The following is a 23,333-nucleotide window of genomic DNA, read 5'->3' as shown; positions in this document are numbered from 1 at the left end:
CCAGCCATCAGGAGATGAATGTATGATTCCAACTAACTGCTTATACAGAGATTCTTTTCATTGCATTTCAGTCCTGCCAGAGCCTTGAGTATCCCCTCATAACCATTGAAGGAAGCTCCCAGCCACATCTCCTGACCACAGGGATTTCAAAAGCTCAGATTTCCAGCTTCTACATAGTCTTTGATAGAAAGCTTCTTACATGTCAGTCATGCACATCCTTGGCTCTGTTTGATGAGCTGTTCAAGTCTCACTTAGTGTGAAATATGCCAGCCTGTGTAAATTTTTGCAGACTACTGTGTACAATATTGATAATGGCACATCAGAAGAAAGTCCAAGACTCAAAGAGTTGAGGGAAAGTCTGTTGAACAAGAAGTAACTAAAATGTCAAATTGAAAATATCATTCAGAAAATTCGGACTATTTGAAACTTCCACCTGTTTAATTTTGACAAGACAGAAGTGCTTGTACTAGTACCACATGCAGTCAGAAGTAAGCTTTCTGATTACAGAGTAACTCTGGACAGCCTTTGTGTTTCATCATATGCAGCAGTAAAAGACCTTGGTTTGATTATTGACTCCAGACTTTTATTTGACTCTCATGAAGATAAAAGAAGGTCTTTTGAGTCTGGTTCCTCGCAAGGTTTTTTCCTCTCAGGGAGTTTATCCTTCCCACCATTGCATCAGCCTTGTTCATTAGGAATAAAAGTAAATTTAATTATAAACTTTGTCATCTTTATTCTATATTTTTATATTTCTGTAATGTCCATTGTAAAACAACACATTGTTAAACAAATACATTCTTATTGAATGGAACCGAATCTTGCAACACAGTCTGCCAGCAAGTGCTAGAACAAAAAGCAACGAAAGAACCAGCAATTAGACAGTAACTGAAAGAACATTTGCACTGGGCTCCCTGCCTCTCGAGGAGGGTACTGTTGCTCTGAGTGTCTTGCCATTGAGCATGCTTGGCTCACCCCGATGGAAAATCAGATGTTACTCTCAAGTGTTTATTATACATTAAATGTTTAACACAGGTGGAGCTGGAACCTCTCAGAAACATTTGGTATAGAGTGGTAAATACACATTGTCCATCGCAGGGCAATGTTGTAGATTCATTCTGTGAATCCATTTCTGCCATTTGGGTCATTTGATGAGATGCACAGTTATTAAGATTATTAATTCAAGTGTTCTTGTTAATATTATACGAAAACACTATTCTTAAAGTGTAACATACTATTTTTAAATTATTTATCATTGCCAGTTGCTAGTTTCGCATGTCTGTGTTGACCAACACGACCAAGTATGTTATATATTTTTTAAAACTCTTTTTTATTTTGAGGATTATGTGTGTCCCTGTTTACATAAAATATATTTATTCAAAATGAACCTTATTTTTTTGTAAATATTTTATGATTTGTGTGTGTCCCTCAGTTTGACTTACCACCCCATCAGGTTAACTTGTTTTATTTATAATGAATGTACTGTTGCATTAAATGACATCACAAAGCAAAAGTGACATAATTTGAGCCTTTCAGCCATCAAAAACAAAAGCAGGCAAGTACTGACATTCTTTTAGATTGTTTATTTGTTGCTTTTTCACGTTAGGCAGGGTCTGTCAAGCTCAAACCAGCCACCCCATGGTTCATTCACTCACTTCCTATATCAATCACACACGTATTACTCACTATCTCTTTAACTCACTCACTTTATCTCACTCACTCACTATGTCACTCTCTCACTATCTCTTTCACTCTCACTCACTCACTCACTCACTCACTCACTAACTATCTGTGTTTAATGGATAATGTTACATGTGGAATCTCTTTGATTATGTGCTTAAAATCATTCAAGTACCACAACCTCTGCCATATGGAAATCCAGAAGGATGTGTGGATGCGACTCTCCCAGTCACTGTTATGATGCTCATTTCAGTTTTTCAGAGCATGAGCAAGCTTTCCATTACATCTCCTATTTTAATGTCTTCCCTACCCCAGTTTTTAAAGTTTAAACCAGCAGTTCATGAGAAATCCTTTTCCTGGGAAGTAGGTTGCATGTGCTCCATGCAAAAGCAGTGGAGATGTCAGTGCATCAAGCACATCATCAAAGAGATTACACATGAAGTCATCTCTTGTGTCCATACCACCCTGTCACAGTGCACCACCTTGTCACATCACTTACCACCCCATTACAGGGTCATTTTGTTAAATGCTGATGGATAGAAAATGAAATGTTACATAAATTAATGTTGAATGATGTTCTTATTGTGTGGACTAATGAATGAATGATGAATAATGAAATGAATGCAACTTTATTTTTTTTAAGTGAATTTGTTTTTTTAATACAAACAGTGAGGCCACTGAAATGTCAAATTCATTTTTCAAGATAAAAAAATCTAAGAATAAAAAAATGAATTAAAGTACAGGCTCTCTGTTGATGGTTTCCAAACAAGGGACATTTTACTATCAGGAAAATATAAAATTTAAAAAAAAATCTATTTCTTTACTACTCCTAATGGCATACATATTGTCTGTAACAGGGTGGTACAAAAATGGCGCCCTTGCCTGAAGAAAAACAATAATATTATTTGAGTCTGTTGTGTCTTGAGTTTGTGCCTGAGGTGAGAAAATATGTTAATGAGTTTGTGCCTGAGGTGAGAAAATATGTTAATGTATCTTTCAACTTGTAGTTTTTTTTTTTTCAGAAAGTTCATTCTCAATGAAAATTTTGAAAAGTGCAAAGTGCACTTTGCGGGGTGGCTGCCTATTCGGTGTTTGAACTGTTGCGAACTGTGCCTTGCGTGTTTTCTTCTGTGTATGATCCTCTGCCTGTTATAGACCTTGTGGTTTAACTTAGCCCTTCATGTCTGACTGCTGCCGTACCTTTTCTGAAAATACTGTACACACCAATATACACTTTTGTAAATAGCACCCTGTCTGGTGGTTTGTAAGAAGCCGTTTGTTTTTATGTTTCGTTTCTTTTGTAAAAGGTTACTTGGATTGTGTATAACTATACACAACTAGAGGGAGATTTGTTTATTATTTTGGCCTGGCCGACTTTTGAAGCCACCACCTAACAAATAACAGATAAAATAAACAGAATAAAACCAAGCTAACAATACTAGGTTGTGCCACTTCTTGTCTATCTATCTATCTATCTATCTATCTATCTATCTATCTATCTATCTATCTATCTATCTATCTATCTATCTATCTATCTATCTATCTATCTATCTATCTATCTATCTATCTATCTATCTACACTATATTGCCAAAAGTATTTGCTCACCCATCCAAATAATCAGAATCAGGTGTTCCAATCACTTCCATGGCCACAGGTGTATAAAATCAAGCACCTAGGCATGCAGACTGTTTTTACAAACATTTGTGAAAGAATGGGTCGTTCTCAGGAGCTCAGTGAATTCCAGCGTAGAACTGTGATAGGATGCCACCTGTGCAACAAATCCAGTCCTGAAATTTCCTCGCTCCTAAATATTCCACAGTCAACTGTCAGCTGTATTATAAGAACGTGGAAGTGTTTGGGAACGACAGCAACTCAGCCACGAAGTGGTAGGCCACGTAAACTGACGGAGTGGGGTCAGCGGATGCTGAGGTGCATAGTGCGAAGAGGTCGCCAACTTTCTGCAGAGTCAATCGCTACAAACCTCCAAACTTCATGTGGCCTTCAGATTAGCTCAAGAACAGTGCGCAGAGAGCTTCATGGAATGGGTTTCCATGGCCGAGCAGCTGCATCCAAGCCATACATCACCAAGTGCAATGCAAAGCGTCAGATGCAGTGGTGTAAAGCACACTAGAATCTAGCCATGGGGGTCACAGTCCAGTGACTTCTGTGCCGGTCCCAAGCCTAGATAAATAAATAGGGTTGTGTCAGGAAGGGCATCCAGCGTAAAACATTGCCAAATTTAATCATACGAATCGTCAGTACTCTGAATTTCATACCAGATCGGTCAAGGCCCAAGTTAACAATGACCGCCATTGACGCCGTTGACCTACAGGGTGCAGGTGGAAATTGGGCTACTGTTATTCGAAGAAGTAGAGGAGGGAGGAGAGTGCGTAGACAGAGAGAGAGGAGGAAAGGTAAGAGTGTACGACTGAGAATAAGAACTCTGAATATTGCTACTATGACAGGGAAAGGTATAGAGCTGGCTGATATGTTGGAGAAAAGGAAGGTGGATATACTGTGTGTACAGGAGACCAGGTGGAAGCAAGGCTCGTAGTATAGGCGCAGGATTGAAGCTGTTTTATTATTATATTTTATATAATATATAATATTTTTTACTAGATTGGGTGATGTTGAATGTTGTTATTGGTTATGTCCCACATGTGGGTTGTGAGTTAGAGGAGAAAGAGAGATTCTGGATTCTAATGGACATGTTGGTGATGGAAACACAGGTGATGAGGAGGTGATGGGCAAGTTTTGAATTAAGAAAAGGAACCTGAAGGACAGATGGTAGTGGACTTTGCTAAGAGGATGGACATGGCTGTGGTTAACACTTATTTTCAGTAAAATGAGGAGCATAGAGTGACTTACAACAGTGGTGGTAGGAGCACACAGGTAGACTACATCCTATGTAGAAGAGGCAATCTGAAAGAGATTAGTGACTATAAAGCGGTAGTGGGAGAGAGTGTAGCCAGACAGCATAGGATGGTGGTATGTAGGATGACTTTGATGGTCTGTAAGAAGAAAAGGACAAAGATATAAACCAAGTGGTGGAAGCTGAAAAAGGAGGAATGTTGTAAAGAATTTAGACAGAAGTTGAGGCAGGCTCTGGGTGGTCAGGTAGTGCTGCCAGATGACTGGGAAACTACAGCAGAAGTGATCAGGGAGACAGGAAGAAAGGTGCTGGGTGTGTCATCTGGAAGGAGGAAAGAAGATAAGGAGACTTGGTAGTGGAATGAGGAAGTTAAGGCTAGTATTCAGAGGAAGAGGTTAGCCAAGAAAAAGTGGAACGTGGACAGCACTGAAGAGAATAGACAGGAATACAAGGAGTTACAGTGCAGAATGAAGAGGAAGGTGTCTAAGGCCAAGCAGAAGGCATATGACAAGTTGTACACTAGGTTAGACACTAGAGAAGGAGAGAAGGACTTGTACAGTTTAACTAGGCAGTGGGATTGAGATGGGAAGGATGTGCAGCAAGTTAGAGTTATTAAGGATAGAGATGGAAAGGTGCTCACAAGTTAGGAGAGTGTATGGAGTAGATGGAAGGAGTACTTTGAAGAGCTGATGAATGAGGAAAATTGGAGGGAAAAAAGGGGTGAACTCTGTGGAACAGAAAGTAGATAAGATTAGAAAGGATGTAGTCAGGAAGGCTTTGAAAAGGATGAAAAGTGGAAAGGCAGTTGGTCCTGATGACATCCCAGTGTCTAGGAGAGGCAGCAGTGGAATTTTTAACTAGTTTGTTTAACAGTGTTTTAGAGAGTGAGAAGATGCCTGAGGAATGGAGAAGAAGTGTATTAGTGCCGATCTTTAAGAATAAGGGTGACGTGCAGAGTTGCAGCAACTATAGGGGGATAAAGTTGATGAGCCATACAATGAAGCTTTGGGAAAGAGTAGTGGAAGCTAGGTTAAGGAAGGTAGTGGAAATTTGTGATGCCCAGAAAAAGCACAACAGATGCAATTTTTGCTCTGAGAATTTTGATAGAGAAGTATTTTGATAGAGATGTTCAGAGAGAGTTGCACTGTGTGTTTGTAGACTTGGAGAAAGTGTATGAGAGGGTGCCAAGAGAAGAGCTGTGGTACATGTATGAGGAATTCAGGAGCAGCAGAGAAGTATGTCAGAGTGGTGCAGGACATGTATGAGAGAAGCAGGACAGTGAGGTGTGCTGTAGGTCAGACAGAGGAGTTCAGAGTGACATCAGAGGGACAGCTCATGTTGAACGTTTGGGGTACGATGTTAGGGAGGCCAGATTAAGATGGTTTGTTCAGAGGAGGGAGAGTGAGTGTATTGGTAGGAGAATGTTGGACATGCTGTAGGCAGGAGGCTAAGAGGAAGGCCAAAGAGGAGTCTTCAGCATCCTCAACACTTGCACCCACTAGCTGAAGATGTCTTCAGCATCCTCAGCACTTGCACTATGAAGCTAGTGGGTGCAAGTGTTGAGGATGCTGAAGCCATTTCTACAGAGCACCACAATTAATTTATTCTATGAGTGCACTGTTATTCCAGTCTATAAATGCATTATTATCAATAATGTGACAACAAAAAAGTGACAATATATGATATATATATACACTATATTGCCAAAAGTATTCGCTCACCTGCCTTGACTCGCATATGAACTTAAGTGACATCCCATTCCTAATCTATAGGGTTCAATATGACATTGGTCCACCCTTTGCAGCTATAACAGCTTCAACTCTTCTGGGAAAGCTGTCCACAAGGTTTAGGAGTGTGTTTATGGGAATTTTTGACCATTCTTCCAGAAGCGCATTTGTGAGGTCACACACTGATGTTGGACGAGAAGGCCTGGCTCTCAGTCTCCACTCTAATTCATCCCAAAGGTGTTCTATCGGGTTGAAGTCAGGACTCTGTGCAGGCCAGTCAAGTTCATCCACACTAGACTCTGTCATCCATGTCTTTATGGACCTTGCTTTGTGCACTGGTGCACAGTCATGTTGGAAGAGGAAGGGGCCAGCTCCAAACTGTTCCCACAAAGTTGGGAGCATGGAATTGTCCAAAATGTCTTGGTATGCTGAAGCATTCAGAGTTCCTTTCACTGGAACTAAGGGGCCAAGCCCAGCTCCTGAAAAACAACCCCACACCATAATCCCCCCTCCACCAAACTTTACACTTGGCACAATGCAGTCAGACAAGTACCGTTCTCCTGGCAACCACCAAACCCAGACTCGTCCATCAGATTGCCAGATGGAGAAGCGCGATTCATCACTCCAGAGAACGCGTCTCCACTGCTCTAGAGTCCAGTGGCGGTGTGCTTTACACCACTGCATCCGACGCTTTGCATTGCACTTGGTGATGTATGGCTTGGATGCAGCTGCTCGGCCATGGAAACCCATTCCATGAAGCTCTCTGTGCACTGTTCTTGAGCTAATCTGAAGGCCACATGAAGTTTGGAGGTCTGTAGCGATTGACTCTGCAGAAAGTTGGTGACCTCTTCGCACTATGCGCCTCAGCATCCGCTGACCCCGCTCCATCAGTTTACTTGGCCTATCACGTCGTGGCTGAGTTGCTGTCGTTCCCAAACACTTCCACGTTCTTATAATACAGCTGACAGTTGACTGTGGAATATTTAGGAGCGAGGAAATTTCAGGACTGGATTTGTTGCACAGGTGGCATCCTATCACAGTTCCACGCTGGAATTCACTGAGCTCCTGAGAGCGACCCATTCTTTCACAAATGTTTGTAAAAACAGTCTGCATGCCTAGGTGCTTGATTTTATACACCTGTGGCCATGGAAGTGATTCTGATTATTTGGATGGGTGAGCGAATACTTTTGGCAATATAGTGTATAATATGTGATATACAGGGGTTGGACAATGAAACTGAAACGCCTGGCTTTAGACCACAATAATCCTTTTGCGGCCAATACAGCATCAATTTGTCTTGGGAATGACAGATACAAGTCCTGCACAGTGGCCAGAGGGATTTTGAGCCATTCTTCTTGCAGAATAGTGGCCAGGTCACTACGTGATGCTGGTGGAGGAAAACGTATCCTGACTCGCTCCTCCAAAACACCCCAAAGTGGCTCAATAATATTTAGATCTGGTGACTGTGCAGGCCATGGGAGATGTTCAACTTCACTTTCATGTTCATCAAACCACTCTGTCACCAGTATTGCTTTGTGTATTTGTGCATTATCATCCTGATACACGGCACCGCCTTCAGGATACAATGTTTGAACCATTGGGTGCACATGGTCCTCCAGAATGGTTCGGTAGTCCTTGGCAGTGACGCGCCCATCTAGCACAAGTATTGGGCCTAGGGAATGCCATGATATTGCTGCTCAAACCATCACTGATCCACCCCCATACTTCACTCTGGGCATGCAACAGTCTGGGTGGTCCGCTTCTTTGGGGCTTCTCCACACCGTAACTCTCCCGGATGTGGGAAAGACAGTGAAGGTGGACTCATCAGAGAACAATACATGTTTCACATTGTCCACAGCTCAAGATTTTCGCTGCTGACACCATTGAAAACGACGTTTGGCATTGGCACGAGTGACCAAAGGTTTGGCTATAGCAGCCCGGCCATGTACATTGACCCTGTGGGGCTCCTGACGGACAGTTTTGGTGGAAACAGGAGAGTTGAGGTGCACATTTAATTCTGCAGTGAGTTGGGCAGCTGTGGTTTTATGTTTTTTGGATACAATCCGGGTTAGCACCCGGACATCCCTTTCAGACAGCTTCCTCTTGCGTCCACAGTTACTCCTATTGGATGTGGTTCGTCTTCCTTGGTGGTATGCTGACATTACCCTGGATACCCGTGGCTCTTGATACATCACAAAGACTTGCTGTCTTAGTCACAGATGCGCCAGTGAGACATGCACCAACAATTTGTCCTCTTTTGAACTCTGTCACCCATAATGTTGTGTGCATTGCAATATTTTAAGCAAAACTGTGCTATTACTCTGCTAATTAAACCTTCACACTCTGCTCTTACTGGTGGAATGTGCAATCAATGAAGATTGGCCACCAGGCTGGTCAGATTTAGCCATGAAACCTCCAACATTAAATTGGCCAGTGTTTCAGTTTCATTGTCCAACCCCTATATATATATATATATATCACACATATAACATATATATATGATCAACTTCTTTATTAACAATCATCTTTGATTTGTATAAAATGGGATATATCCTCTAAGCATGTTTGCTGAGAATGCAATGGATGGGGCAGCGGTGGCTCAAGTGGTTAAGGCTCTGGGTTGTTGATTGGAGGATTGGGGTTCAAGCCCCAGCATCACCAAGCTCCACTGTTGGGCAATTGACCAAGGCCCTTAACCATCCCTGCTCCAGGGGTGCTGTATCATAGCTGCCCCTGCGCTCTGACCCCAACTTTCTCAGCTAGGATATGTGAAGAAAAGAATTCTGCTGTAGTGTATGTGTCACGATAATAAAGGCTTCTTGCCCCCTCTTCTTAAATACAGATACGTTCATAATGACACTATTTTGGCATGTAGGGCAAAATACTCCCCCAGCACATTAAAAGCTACAAAAATAACACCCCCCCCCCATTTTATGGTCCCAAACAATGGTTGGATCCACTGCTTAGTCCATTTATTTGGATGATTGATTAGGTTTGGAAAATTTGTATGGTACACTTCAAAGTAGTGTTGAAAATTACTGTGTATGGGTATCACAGGTTCTGACATGGGTATCTAAATTAAATGAAAAACACTTTGTCCTTACCTTCAGGATAAAAATTGGATATGCCAGTCCATTTATTGTCCATTTGCCATTGCAAACAACAAAAAAGGAAATATTCCACTCCTATTTAACTCCTACTTTGAACTTAGAAGCATGGCCCGGCACAAGGACATGGTCAACTCACCACTGTTCTCCAGCAGTCTATCTTCCATCATGCAATGTGGCATCATTAGCAACACATTACCTAGTCCATTTAATTATAGATATCCAGCATGATATTTTTCCCCATGGAGAAATGAGTTCTCTTAATTTTTTTGAGAAGTATAAACATACACATATACACACATGGACAAAATTGATGGTACCCTTCTATTCAAGAAAGAAAAACCCACAATGGTCACTGCAATAACTTGAAACTGACTAAAGTAATAATAATTAAGAATTTACTGAAAACTGACTAATGAAGAAAATCAGACACTGCTAATCAGACACTGTGAATTGTGGTTCAACAAGAATTATGGTAACCTTAACTTAATATATTGTTGCACAACCTTTTGAGACAATCACTGCAGTAAAGTGATTTCTGTTGCTCTCAGTGAGACTTCTGCACCTGTTGACAGGTATTTTGGCACATTTCAAGACCCCCTGTGCCAGATACAGCAAAGCAGCTCCAGAACATAACCAAGCCTAATCCATGTTTCATAGTAGTTAGTGTTCTTTTCTTTGTATGCTTCAATCTTGCATCTGTGAACGTAAAGCTGATATGGCTTGCCTCCAGTTTTGTCTCATCTGCCCGAAGGGCATTCTCCAAGACGGTTTGTGGCTTGTCAATATGCATTTTGTCAAATTCCAGTCTCACTTTTTTATGATTTGCTTTCAACAGTGGAGTCCTCCTCGGTCCACTTTAGCTCAAACAGCGATCTAACACTGATGTACCTTGACCTTGGAGTTCACCTCTAATCTCTTTGGAAGTTGTTCTGGGCCCTTTGTTTACCATTCGTATTATCTGTCCCTTCAATTTGTCAAAGTTCCCTCTTGTGGCCACATCCAGGGAGGTTGGCTACAGTCCTGTGGAGCTTACTCTTTAAAATAATATGTGCAACTGTAGTCACAGGAACATCAAGCTGCTTAGAGATGGTTTTATAACCTTTTTCCTTTAACATGCTTGTCTATAATTTTCCTTCTAATCTTCTGAGACAGCTCTCTCCTTTGCTTTCTGTGCTCCATGTTCAGTGTGGTGCACACCATGACACCAAACAGCACAGTGACTACTTTTCACCCTTTAAACGCAGACTGACTGATTAGTTTGAAGACACCTGTGATGCTAGTTACAGGACACATGTTTAACATGTCTCTCAAGTCAAATTATTTTTAATCTTTTCTAGGGGTACCATCATTTTTTTCCAGGCCAATTTTCATTAGTCAATTTTCAGTAAAGTTTTATTTATTATTACTTTTGTCACTTTCAAGTTATTTCAGTGACCATTGTGGGTTTGTCTTTCTTTAATGGAAGGGTACCAACAATTTTGTCTCACACAAACACAAAATTAAACATATAGAAAATATATTCTCTTTTTCCTTACAACATTTTCACAGTTTTGCTGCATCTGATTAGAGGACCTGCCTGCAACTGTTGGGTTTATTGTCACCTTAGATAACATAATTAACACTGAAGAATGTTGACTAAGACCATAATGCAAAACAGAGGGTTTTTGCAAACAATTTCAGTTCACAGCGAGAAGAAACAAGACAGAACCACTGATCAGAAAAATCTCATAAGCAGTCAAAGTGACTACAAGTACTTTACTGTTGACTTTCTCTCTGTGTCTAACTGAATGTTTATTATCTCAGCTAGAGATGGAAACTCTCAGGAACAGTTGGTATAAGGTGGAAATACCAGTCCATTGCAGGGCAATGTGTCAAATATGCATTAATTTTACAGTTTTACTATATAACAAAATTAAAATTAGAACTCACAAACTATTCGTATTTATTTAAAACTGGTGTTTTGCTGCTTACATTTGTACAATAAATTACAGTGTCCATCATTAGATGTACCTGATAAATACAATTGAACTTGTCACATTCATACATGGTTTCAGAATTTTACAGTTCATGTTCAGACACGAAAATACTTTTAAAATCACATTAAAAAGCCAAGCACAATTAAAAAAAAGAGGCAAAGACAAAACATGAAGGAAAAAGCATGTATGACAATATGAAAATAAAATCTGAAACTGAAAATTGTGCCACAAAAAGCCATGTAATAAAAAACAAAAAAGGCTTTTATCACAATCATACACAGACAAAAATGTTAAAGTATAAACTGTACAAAAAAGTCGTATATTATTAACAGTGCAAGATATTAAATAGGTCACCTCAAAACACCTGTCAATATACAAATGTATTACAAAGTCATATGATTCCATAATAGTGCCACCCAGCATAGACCTGCAATTTATAGAACAATTGGGAAACACTGGAGGCAACTTCAGTATTTTACACATACATTATAAATAAAGATTTACATCACGGTAAGCCTTTTTCCGGGTTAGGGAATGGCAGACCAATCGTTGGAACATTTTCAAGGAAACATAAAGGTAACGCGCGTTGCATAAGAGCGTGAGACATTTTTACAGAGCACCACAATTGATTTAATCTATGAATGCAGGGCTGTAAGACATTTTTTGTCTTAATAAGAGATAAACATACACAAATAACTAAGCCACTGTTATTCCAGTCTATAAATGCAATATTGTCACTTCACAGAAAGGATATAATCTACATGGGCATGGTTATTGCTCAAACTTAAAACATGTAGAAAGATTGTTGAATTCATTCTGACAACCTATTCCCAATATATCAGGAAAAAGTACAATTGAGTGCATTTAGTTTGCAGAGGAAACAGTTGTCAATACAAAATAGTGCTTCCTGTTGTCTGGCTCTGTTTTTAAACCACTCAGTGTTTTGTGCCTCAGGTTTTTACACCAGGTAACTCTATTAATTAGAGTTAGTTCTGTCACATAGTATAGGGGGAATGCGAGAGGCTTAACTGGGTGATGATTAAGTGCCATGTGCTGTGAGAGGACTATTCCCGTCACCTGCACTCCAGCGAGAACCCGGAATTCTGTGAGGAGCCTGAGACTGTGGGCTCAGCAAGCGTCAACATAACAGCTGCTGTCAGAGAGCTGGATGATGGTGAGGAAGAAGAGGAGTACAATGCTGCTGCTGCACCTGCATAGGTCAAAATACTCAAGTTTAAACTTCACTACACATGCAAAGCTATTATATTAAAGAAAGAATACCAGTATACCTAATATGTAAGAGATACAAAGCAGTACACAGTGACAATAGGTCAGTTTTATGGAGAACTGAGTGATTGTTCTGATGGTGAGTACTGGGTGATTCAGGATTCACTCTTCTAAACATGATTCCCTGGTTTTAGGAAACCAAAAGACTGTACAATTTACTGCTCAGTTGTTGCTGTGTGAAAGTTCATGACTACGTCATATTTGTTATGTAGCCTATAACACAACAGTCACCTTTCAGTTCAGCAGCTAGACTTCATCAAGCAAGAACTGTTGTGAGGTGCAGACTCTCTCTCTCTCTCTCTCTCTCTCTCGTATGTCCTAGCTTGCCTGGCTAGTTTACACAAAGTTTTAGATACATTAAATCTTTTAAATCACCTACTTCTTCATTGCATTTAAAAATAGCCATTCCTACCTCTCCCCAGTACTGTGGCATTTCTCTACACAAGAAAGAACATTACACTGCCTGCCCACATTACTTCAGAATGGTTTTGAAATGTGTGTGAAATTTTTTGGAAAGACAATGTCAAGCAACAGAGGAACAAGAAGCTCCCTCTACTCTCTAAATTTCCTGACCTGCCCCAGTGACAGTCAGAAAGAAATATAGAGAAGTCTGGTGACACCTAGGCTAATATCAGAAATGACAGACAGCACATTCTCTTTAGCTCCGGTTGCTGGCACTGGTCACAGCTTAGAAATGATGTGAATATACTTAACCTCTGTGTTAACAAGCATATTTCATATGAAGAAAGAAAGACATATAGGTAGCTTGGGAACTTAGCTGCTGATGTAACTATAGCCATATTGTATACATAGGCTTGGCCATCAGCAATTTACTTACCACTGTTCTTTAGCAATTCAACTTCAGCAGTACATATTCCTAAAATAGTTAATACTAATTCCAGATTAATTAAATTGCATTAGTCATGGTCTTTTCAAGAGGAGTTTGCGCTCTCACCTGTGTGCATAGCTCCACCCTAATATACAGCTTGCATTTTCTGAGGATTAAAAAAAAGAGATGCAGTTGGATTTTTCGAGGCAATAATTAACTAAAAGCTACATTTTAACTACCATGTTGCTCCAGGATACACTAATGAATCATTTTCCAGTGTGTTCAAGTGAAAGCAATTGGAGTAGTCTATACCTAGATATTAATACTCATCAAGGACGAAATCCTGGTGGTCAAATGTCCTCAAAGATGAAATCTAGGTGGACTGTTGCAGATTCCTTTTGAACGTGGCAACAGAGATTCTCCTGCTCCAAAATAGATGCCCTGCTGATGATCATTAAAGGCTGGCTTCAACCAGACATACTTAACACTCATTAAAGTGTCCGAAAGAGTGGCCATGGACTGTATCTTAAGAGCTCTGCTGCCTGAAGAGTGGAAAGCCGTTGGCCTGAAGGAATTCCAAAGCCCAGGAAAATGCTTAACACATCTGAATGTGCCTTGGTGATGCTGGAGATCGGCTGGGGAGAAAAAAGGGAGCATCACCCCATGATGTTGCCAAGCAAGCTGTGTGTGAAATGGATATTTTGTCTGCCTTCCACATCCTTCTTTCCACAACACACCCACGCAGAGACATTTACAGACTACGAACCCTAATCTCTTCTGTCTATCATCAGGCCACCCCAAGAAGGGAGTTTTGGACGAGAGCAAAAAAAGGCTGTCCGGCTGAAGTACTGTTGGGGCCAGGTGCGGCAAACAGATAAAGTCAGCTCAGAGACTTCCTGCTTCCTTCTTCATGGTCCGAAAGTGCCTCCTCTAATATCACACATAATGGAGGGGTGAACCCTGCCACCACCATGGGGGACTATCTAAGCAACCTGCTGGATTGGTTCCTCTGGCCCAGGAGGGATGCTAAGGTTAAGGCCTTCTGCCAGCGGTGTCCCCAGTGCCAGTGCATCACCCCCAGCACAAGCGCCCTCAACCTTCAGCCCATCATTTGTGTCCTGTTCAAGAGAGTGGGCATCCCAAAGGACATTCTCAGAGATCAAGGTATGCCCTTTGTATCTTGACAAATGGTGGATCAATGTCATTTGTTGCAGGTCAAACACCTGAGAGTCTACCACCCTCAAACAGATGGACTGGTGGAGTGCTTCAATCAGACTCTCATGTGGATGCTTCAGAGGGTGGTGGACAAGAAAGGATGGAACTGAGACCTCTTTCTTTCCTATGTCCTCTTTGCCATCTGAGAGATGACCCAGGCCTCTACAGGACTCACCGCTTTGTAATTGGTCTTCGGACGGAGACCTTCCAGGACTGCTGGACATGGCCAAGTTAGGCTGGGAAATTGCAGCCCTTTCTGTTCTGCTCCCTCATCAACTACGTTCAGGAAATGCAGAGTGGTTCTGATCATACAGGAGCATATGGAAGCCTACAACCACTAAGCCCAACCACGTGAGTTTAACCCAGGCAATCAGGTACTTCTCTAGGTACTGAACGCTAACTTCCTTGCACACTGGCAGGGCCTGTACACAGTCCTCAAGAGGGTGAGACAGGTAAAATATGGCCTGCAGCAACACGGTAAGCATGCAAACACTTACCTGTATCATATTAATTTGTTGAAAAATTTGCGGACTGTGGTCCAATGGTGTCTGCGTTTTCTTCCCCAGTCACAGACCCCAAGAGAATGCCCTGGTGAAGAAGGGGGATGATGCCAGCAAAACATCAGGAGCTTACCGAGTTAGTGGACCAGTGCATGGACGTCTTCTCATTGACTCCAGGCCTCACCCAGCTGGTCCAACATAAGATTAAAACCCTCCTGTTCGTCAGACAGAGTCCCGCTGTCACGGTACAGAGGAGGAAGTCACCAAAATGCTAGGTAATGAAATCAAATCTAGCCCCATAGTTGCTGTACCAAAGTCAGACGCTTTCCTGAGGGTGTGCAACAACGTCCTGAGGCTCAACCTAATGAAGCGCCAGGGAGTTTCTCAATGCTAAATTTGACAAAAGGTTATTGGCTTTCAGCACAGCAAGCAGACACTGGCACTACTGGATTCTCCCATTGGGTCTGCACAGGTCCTCCCCCCTTTTAGATTTGACAAAAAAGGGCCAGCCAGACCAGATACGATGGACCAGACAGTGTGGGCGTTCCTCGAACTCAAGAAGGCTCTCACTAGCTCCACCATCCTGAGAAAAACTGACTTTAGCCTTCCCTTCATTGACCACACCGACGAGACTGAGACAGGACTTGGGGCTGTCCTGTCCCAGATCTTTCAAGGGAAGAAGCACCCAATCCTCTACATCTCCAGAAATCTGAGCCCCACTGAAAGGAAGTATGTGGCCATGGAACGAGAAACCCTCACAATCAAATCGGCCATCAAGTAGCTTCACTATTACCTGACAGGTTGACAGTTCACCCTGGGCACCTACCACGCACCTTTGCTTTTTACACCAACGCCCGTGTAATCGATGGTTCCTGTCTTTGCAGGACTTCTTGTCCAAAACAGAGCCAGAGTCCACCATGAATAGATGGACTCTCCTGCAGCTACTCCATTTGGGCCTCAGGCTTAGAGCTAAGGGAAGACGTGTGACGGCAGAATGCACACCACCACACAAAAACAGCAGAAAACCGCTCCTTGCCTCAATATTTCGCTGGTGCTGGAAAACAGCATCATTTCAACACCACCAGTACTATGGACAGTGTGAATGAGCATGACTGCAAGGCAGGTTGGATCAAAGCGCACCAAAAAGTTGCTGAACCAATCAGGAGTGCCACCAAAGCTCTTCACTCTCCAGGAGAAAATCCATGTAAGGAAAGTGCCTCAACAATGCTGGGGAAGTAAGAATTGAGTTCCAAGCTGTCAATGTGCCCTCTCTCTGTCACAAAATCGGCTAAAGACTGGATTGACAAAGCTTCCTATGCCTGCTGAGCCTATGCCAAGCTCCTGGGGTCTGCCTCACTGCCTCCTAGCAATGCCTGCACTCCTCCCTTGCCTACCACTGCCTCCAGCAGCACTGCCACCACCCACACCTGCTTGATCGTTCTTTCCCTTATTTGCCTGTACTGTAAATAAAAGACAATTACCCTGATCCCTGACTCTGCATTTTTTTGTGCAAGGAGTGTCACATCCACATTGCATTTGCATAAGCATTTTAAAATGTTCTATTCATCAGAATAAATGAATGAACATTACATGAGGAAAATGAACAGAAATATATGACTATAGCTGCATTACAGCTATAGCTGACTATAGCTACATTACAGGCCTCATAATGCTACTAGAAAATACTCATGGCCTGTTGATGTTATTAGATCACAGACTTCAAACGCTTGTGATAAGGCACTTTTTTGGTGTCTCATTACTTTTGATCCTCTGACATGAAGTCACAAGGTTCAGACACAGCTCAGACAATTTAGATTAGTATATTTACTAATCTAATTTAAACCATGTGACTTAATTAATTAATAACTCCTTCAGACATTAACTGAAGTTAACATTCTGCTCTGTAATCTCATAGTAAACTTGGAAAATTGAAAACTTACTTTCCCTCTCCTTTTTCTTCATACGCTTTCGTCTTCTGTCAATGGAGGCCACTTCAGATTTGAGCAAGAGATAGTGATTCCTGATGTCATGCAATTTTTCCTGAAGGAATGCGATCTTCTCTAGGCTACTCATCTTTTCTAAATCGGCTAGAAAAGCAGGTTTAAAAGAGAGAAAAGGCCAAATATTTGAATGTAACATTAACATCTAATAACAGAATACACTAAGCTAAGTGACATATTTCATTCACTTCTTTAAAGATTACTTTGAACTGCTTAAAATACTCACACATCTGAAAACTCCACTTGTAAGTACGGGAACCTCGGCTGTTGACATGTTCTTTGGGATGCAAATGCTCAGAGTCTCCATGTTTGTGGCCTTTATGGGATGGGGGTATCTGAGCAGTGCCCTTGGGTGGAGTTATGGCCTTTATGTACTGTGTGCTGCTCTTGGACATAAGTGATTTGGCAACACATTGGTCTTCACTGTCACTGCTGTTGGCTAGAGAGTAACAAGTGTTTCTTTTATCTGCCTCATGCATAAGCTGTTTTACATAACTGATAATTTTACATGAATTGGTGATGATCCCAATTTGCAATGTTTCTCACTGAATTATTTTTCCCCCTTTCCAGAGAACGCAGAGCATACACAATAAATTTAATCATGTAAATGTTTTATTGATTTTACCTGTTTTGTGGTTCTTTTTGGGATGCAAGTTCAGGTTCTTGTGACTGTGTTTGTGTTTCTTTGATGCTCCACCACCCTGGGAGTCTTTATGCCGCTTCTGATTGGACAATGAGACTAAGTAATGAACCAGCAAGCAAAAGAGAAGAAACAATTAGGTTGCTTGTTACATGTTTTAAAGATTTGATGGAGGGCTTATTGCAGTAGCTTAGTGAGTAAATTAAATATTCTATATAATACTAATAGGCAAAATATTTTATTACTTCATCCATCCATCCATCCATCCATCAACTGCATTGTCTTGGCCAGGGTCATGCCAGATCTAGAGTCAGTCTTGCCAGCACTGGGCATAAGAAGGGAAACTTCACCCTGGATGTGTTGGCAGTTCATCGCAGGGCACAATGAGCACACACACCCACACACTCATTGTGAACTACAGCCAATTCAACATTGCCAAGTCAACTACTGACATGAACAGTGGGAAGAAACCAGAAAAACTGGAAGAATTCCATTAAAAACTTGAAAATTAATCTCAAAACAGAGTTATCTCAGCTCAGAATCCAACCTAGGGTTAGTGAAGGACTGTGAAGTTGTGAGGCAGCAATGCTACCAAAAGAAAATTATGTGAAAAAACAAAATCATTTATTGCCTACCTTTGGATTTCTGCTCACTCTCTTGCTGACTGTTGCTGCTCAAACTCAAACTACAGTTGCTGTTGCTGGACAGATTTGCATCAAAAGCTTTGGAGGGGGATTCAAACTGCTCTTCCTGTGGTAGCATGTGAAACTCACAGCTCACAATATCCATCTCCACTGTACTAGTGTCGGACTCGCAGCGCCCACCAACACACTCTTCTATCAAAGGGCCAACTGGTGAGGATGTGGCCGGAGAGTAGGATGTCAGGACTGAACTTTGAGGAGGTGGTGAGGATGAGTGCATCTCATGCAAGACTTCAGCAGGCTCTGGTGTGGTGGGTGGTGTGTTCAGAATGGAGTTGCTTCCACTGCTGGGATACTCTTGGTTCTTCTCTTGGCTTTGCAGTGGCTCCTCTAATTTTTTACTTTTCTGCTCAGGCTCGGGGTCGGGCTCACTCAGGCCCGGTACACCTGGAGAAGGAGAATTTGCAGCTTCAGTGTCTGAATCAGAAAACAGCTCTTTCAGGGTTTTCTTAGGCCATTGAGCCTGAATACTGGACCATACATCCTTTTGGCCTTTCGTACGGCAGCCAGGTGTCCTGTCATCCATTCCAGATGTCATTTTAGCTCGCTTTTCAGGGATTTCCCAGAAAACTGAAGACCGGACACCCTTGGCCTTCTCCTTCAGGCCATTATACTTCTTTGAGGATGCACCCTTGGATTTATGGTGTAGCTCTTCTTTGGCCTGGGATTCTATAAGAGGACCATCCTCATCCTCAGAACTACTGCTGGACTGCATGCCTCCTTCACGAGGATCAATGTTTCTCTCTTCCAGCTTTATAAGTGAACTCTCTGATAGCCAGTCGCTTAACTTGCTGACCTTTGTTTTGCCTTTGCGTTGTATTTTGTGTGTAAGCTCAGTACTTCCATCAACTTTTCGTCTCCTGGTGCTTGAGGCCTCCCCCTCTGTTACTAACTGTTTATTTGTTTCTGGATTGTACTGGCTGGATGATACCTCTGTAGTACTCTTATTCAATGAAGGTTTGCGTCCACCAACGGATGGCTCGCTTTCCCATTTTAGGGCTGTATAAATGCGTTCTGGAGAAGGTCTTCTTGGAGAGCCTAGCTGACCTGCTGGACTATCATTATTATAGCCAGCTTCCCCATCCTGCTCATGGTTGCTGTAATCTGTGGAGCTCTCTGGTGCTAACATACACAAACAGACACAGACACACACAACAGTGGGTAACAGTAACAGTCAGGACAGTTCATCAGTTGGCTCTGTTGTAAAGTGATTTTGAAAGGGAAATTTGTGATTCACCAAAGACCAAGGGCCTCATTTATCAACTATGTGTAAATAAACCATGTGGGATGCATGATTCACTGTACTGAATGGGATTCATCAAGTTATGCTAATGTGCAAGAATGTGTGTATACTTCCACACACTCCTGACCATGCTTATGCAGAAATCCATTGTGGTAGAAAAGTGTAATAGCAGGTAAACTGATTATGAGGAGCTTCCATTCCACTTATCAGCATAATTGAGAGTTATGTTCATAACAAGCCAATAGATAAAATGTAAAATTATTATATAAAAAAAATTTGAAGATAAATTGGGATTATGCCTTATTTGAAAATTTGGCACAAGCAACTTTTTTTTTTTAAATACACCACTGTCAGTTCAGTCAATTTTGTTTGTCCAGTGCAGTTTTATTTACAGGAAAATTTCAAACAGAAATTGAAGACTGTTCTGGTAAATCCCAACCAGCTATCAGTTGAATAATGTTATTTCACACCTTTATTCATGTCACTCATACTGCAATATATTACATTTCCAAAACTGGCAGCGGAAGTGAGAACAGACAAATCTTCATGTCATTTGAGTGTTTCTGAATATTACATTCAAGGAAACAGAATGCACATACGTACTCATTACATTCTTTCTCTTATATTTATTCATTAGAAAACAATTTATAAAAGTGCCAGACAAACCATTTTTGCAACTGTATCTTTTCTTTATTTTCATTGAATTTCATAGTGCACTACGGGCAGCTCTAACACACATTTAATGTGATAAATGGTGTGATAAATGAGACCCTGGTTAGAGGAAGTCTAGTTTTTAGTAACTATAATCTACAAGCAACATAAGAAAAAAATGAGTAGGCAAAATTGTTGTGCTTAGGATACTAGTGGGTGCACTACTTTAATACATATTCACAGCCTTAAAATAACCCTAGATATACAGTGCCCTCCAGAATTATTGCCATTCCTATTGCCAAACCTATTGCATGAAATGAAATAAAAAAAAGGACATTTAATTTGGTATTTAGGATAATCCATTTATTCTTTCATGCAGATGTAGATTTATGCATATGAAGACTAACTAATGTAAAAGTTAAACTGTCAAGATTAAATTTCTTATTTGGTGATGTTCACAATAGTTAACACATGCCTTTATCCAGAGTGACCTACATAAGTGCTTTGTAGTCTCTATCAAAAAGATGTCTTAATGCTCGTCCATTAGGCCAAGGACTAAGAATCCTGTTGAGAAAATTTGTGGAACCCAGTTGTGTCACTAAGAAAAATATAGAGTTTGCAATTGGTGCTGAAAACAGCATTTTGTTAAATATAATGCAAAAACATATTTAAATATCTATACAATGTCAAAAAATATCACCAATTGCAAATACCTTTTTCTGCTTAATTTCCTAAAGCATGTCAATAATGCTGGATAGCACAAAAAAAACCCTCAGACTATGATAAAAAATTTGTCACTTCTATTGTCCTTACAATCGAGACTTCCTTGACAGAACATGATGTTTCTGTTGAGCCTGACCACAATGACAACTTGACTGAAAATGACTGAAATAGTGAAAGAATAAATAATGTAATGCAAATGTTGACCAGCGTCTCAAAAATTACCTTGGAGGCCATTGAGATTGTAGGTGGTCTTGAAAGATTTAACAGGACTCTTCTGGCCACCTGCATCCTTAAATTCATCCATTTTGGGAAACACATCACTGCCAGAGATGAGTTTGGAGGATCGGTTGATGCGACTGTTTGTAGGGAGAAGGTCCTCTCTGTCATTTAAACTCTCTATTTGGTCTCTTTCTCTTTTGTTCTAAAAAATAAAGAAAGTCCCAATCCTTTCATTTTGTCCCAATTCTTTCATTTAATTTTATTTGAAATAAATAAATATATAAATAAATAAATAATTTTGATATGAAAACATTAAGCATTAGATGTTTTTACCTTTATTTTTTTCCTGTGCTTTATTTTGGGGACATTCTTATTAGCTGGTTGGACTATCTTGTCAGCTTTAATCCACTCATCGTACCTTTTGAGAAAGAAGTTGTAATGTGAAAAAGAAGTTGTTATTCTGCACTAATGTTCAGCTAATCTAAAAGACATGCCATAAGAACTACACAATCAAGCTGTGACAACTAGAGATATATGGATACAACTTTTTTTCTGATGAGACTGAGTGCATATTTTTGATACTTTCCGATACTTTCCGAGTCACCTGCTTATGAGTCATGTCAAGATTTCAGTCAGTCCACACTGGATAATTATGAGCTGTTTATATGCAATCAATGTGGACTGACTAAGAAACTTTTAATCTGTTTTGGTTCAATTTCAATCAATTTTTAATATCAGATAAAAGTAATGAATTTACATTTTTGGCCATTTTTTTAAATTTTTTGTATTATTTTTGTTCTTTTTTTTTTTTGAGGGGTACATCAGCTGTTTCATGGTTAATCATTAATGGAATAAGGTCAGTTCAAGAGAATCCCTCCAACTTCCATGCCTCATCTCAGCCGGTTCATGCCCCCTTTATTAACGACTTAGATGTTTTTTGCCCAACTGTCATGAATCAGCTGATAATTTTGGATGTACACAAAAACCAGAAAAACCCACAATGTGTCCTTTGCTCAAAAGGCTTTATTACTAAGCCTGTTTTGTGACTACAGATCTGCTGGCTGCAATTACAAAATGTTTACCAAAGAGCATGACTTGAGACAATGCGAAAGTTTTATTTGTCTTTATTTTGTTGCCCTATGTTGATGTAAAACGAGTTTCAAATCAAACAAAAACTTTGCTCTCTAACTGAGGTTGCATAATTATGACATCTTGTATGAAGTTCACAGTGAAAGATCTCAGTAGGTAATATATTGAGAAAAACCCTTAAAATGTACAATGAAGGCTCTAGTAAATCTTTAATAGAAGTATGGATTGATATGGTTTTAAAAGGAATTCAATGAAATATTAAAACAATGTGTCCGATGTAAACTGGCCTATTATTAATCAATCATGTTTCACGAATGTGCGTTACGGACATGTTATTTAACTCAAAACAGTACTTCTGTGCAAATGCAATTAAAGTATGAAATAGGTCCAGATCATTGGCATATCATTTTTAAGTCACATAGCATCACCATATACCTGTATCGATGCATCCCTAGTTACAACTGTTATTGTAAGAACATTAACACTGAAGCATCACACATTTTTCAAAATACAGCATCTTATTAATGGTTAAAAAGAGGTTGGCAGTACAAGTACTGAAAATGTTCAGCTTTATCACCATGAATACAAATATAACAGCCTGATTAACTCATACTGTATGTATGTAAGTAGAGATTTGTCCTGAAGGAAATAATGATTATGATTACACTATTCCTTATTTTTTTGTGTATTCACTCAACAATATTGCACAAGTAAACTTGATCTAAATCTGTCCTAGGTGCATTGTGTTAAAAATTATCATTGAAATGATTGACCCTGTAATGTACTGTTCCAACATTTCAGTGAAAAAAGCCTAGTTCACCTGCCCATGCTATGTAATGGAATCAGTTTTCTCCAACACTTGCACTTGTTACT

General features: G+C 40.5%; 1 protein-coding gene across 8 annotated transcripts in view; it reads right to left on the bottom strand.

Moving 5' to 3' along the window:
* Positions 1-11,305: 11,305 nt before the first annotated feature.
* arid4b (AT-rich interaction domain 4B) overlaps positions 11,306-23,333 on the bottom strand; it is a 123,144-nt gene continuing 111,116 nt past the window's right edge. For 3 of the 8 annotated variants that reach the window (XM_058384367.1, XM_058384400.1, XM_058384418.1), the window contains 8 exons: positions 21,705-21,789; positions 21,375-21,573; positions 18,470-19,657; positions 17,820-17,933; positions 17,421-17,633; positions 17,135-17,281; positions 15,328-15,431; positions 11,306-12,573 (listed from right to left, as the gene is read on the bottom strand). In XM_058384367.1, coding sequence (XP_058240350.1) covers positions 12,520-12,573; positions 15,328-15,431; positions 17,135-17,281; positions 17,421-17,633; positions 17,820-17,933; positions 18,470-19,657; positions 21,375-21,573; positions 21,705-21,789 — 2,104 coding nt within the window. In that variant the 3' untranslated portion in view covers positions 11,306-12,519. Of the gene's footprint in view, positions 12,574-13,605; positions 13,646-15,327; positions 15,432-17,134; positions 17,282-17,420; positions 17,634-17,819; positions 17,934-18,079; positions 18,186-18,469; positions 19,658-21,374; positions 21,574-21,704; positions 21,790-23,333 lie in introns of those variants that run through there. The other 5 variants (XM_058384386.1, XM_058384395.1, XM_058384376.1 and 2 more) reach the window with 5 other exon arrangements.

This window comes from Hemibagrus wyckioides, linkage group LG03 (genome assembly GCF_019097595.1).
Source record: "Hemibagrus wyckioides isolate EC202008001 linkage group LG03, SWU_Hwy_1.0, whole genome shotgun sequence".
Classification (NCBI taxonomy): Eukaryota; Metazoa; Chordata; class Actinopteri; order Siluriformes; family Bagridae; genus Hemibagrus; species Hemibagrus wyckioides.
Note: the sequence above shows the minus strand (reverse complement) of the source record. Positions and strands in the feature narration are given on the sequence as shown.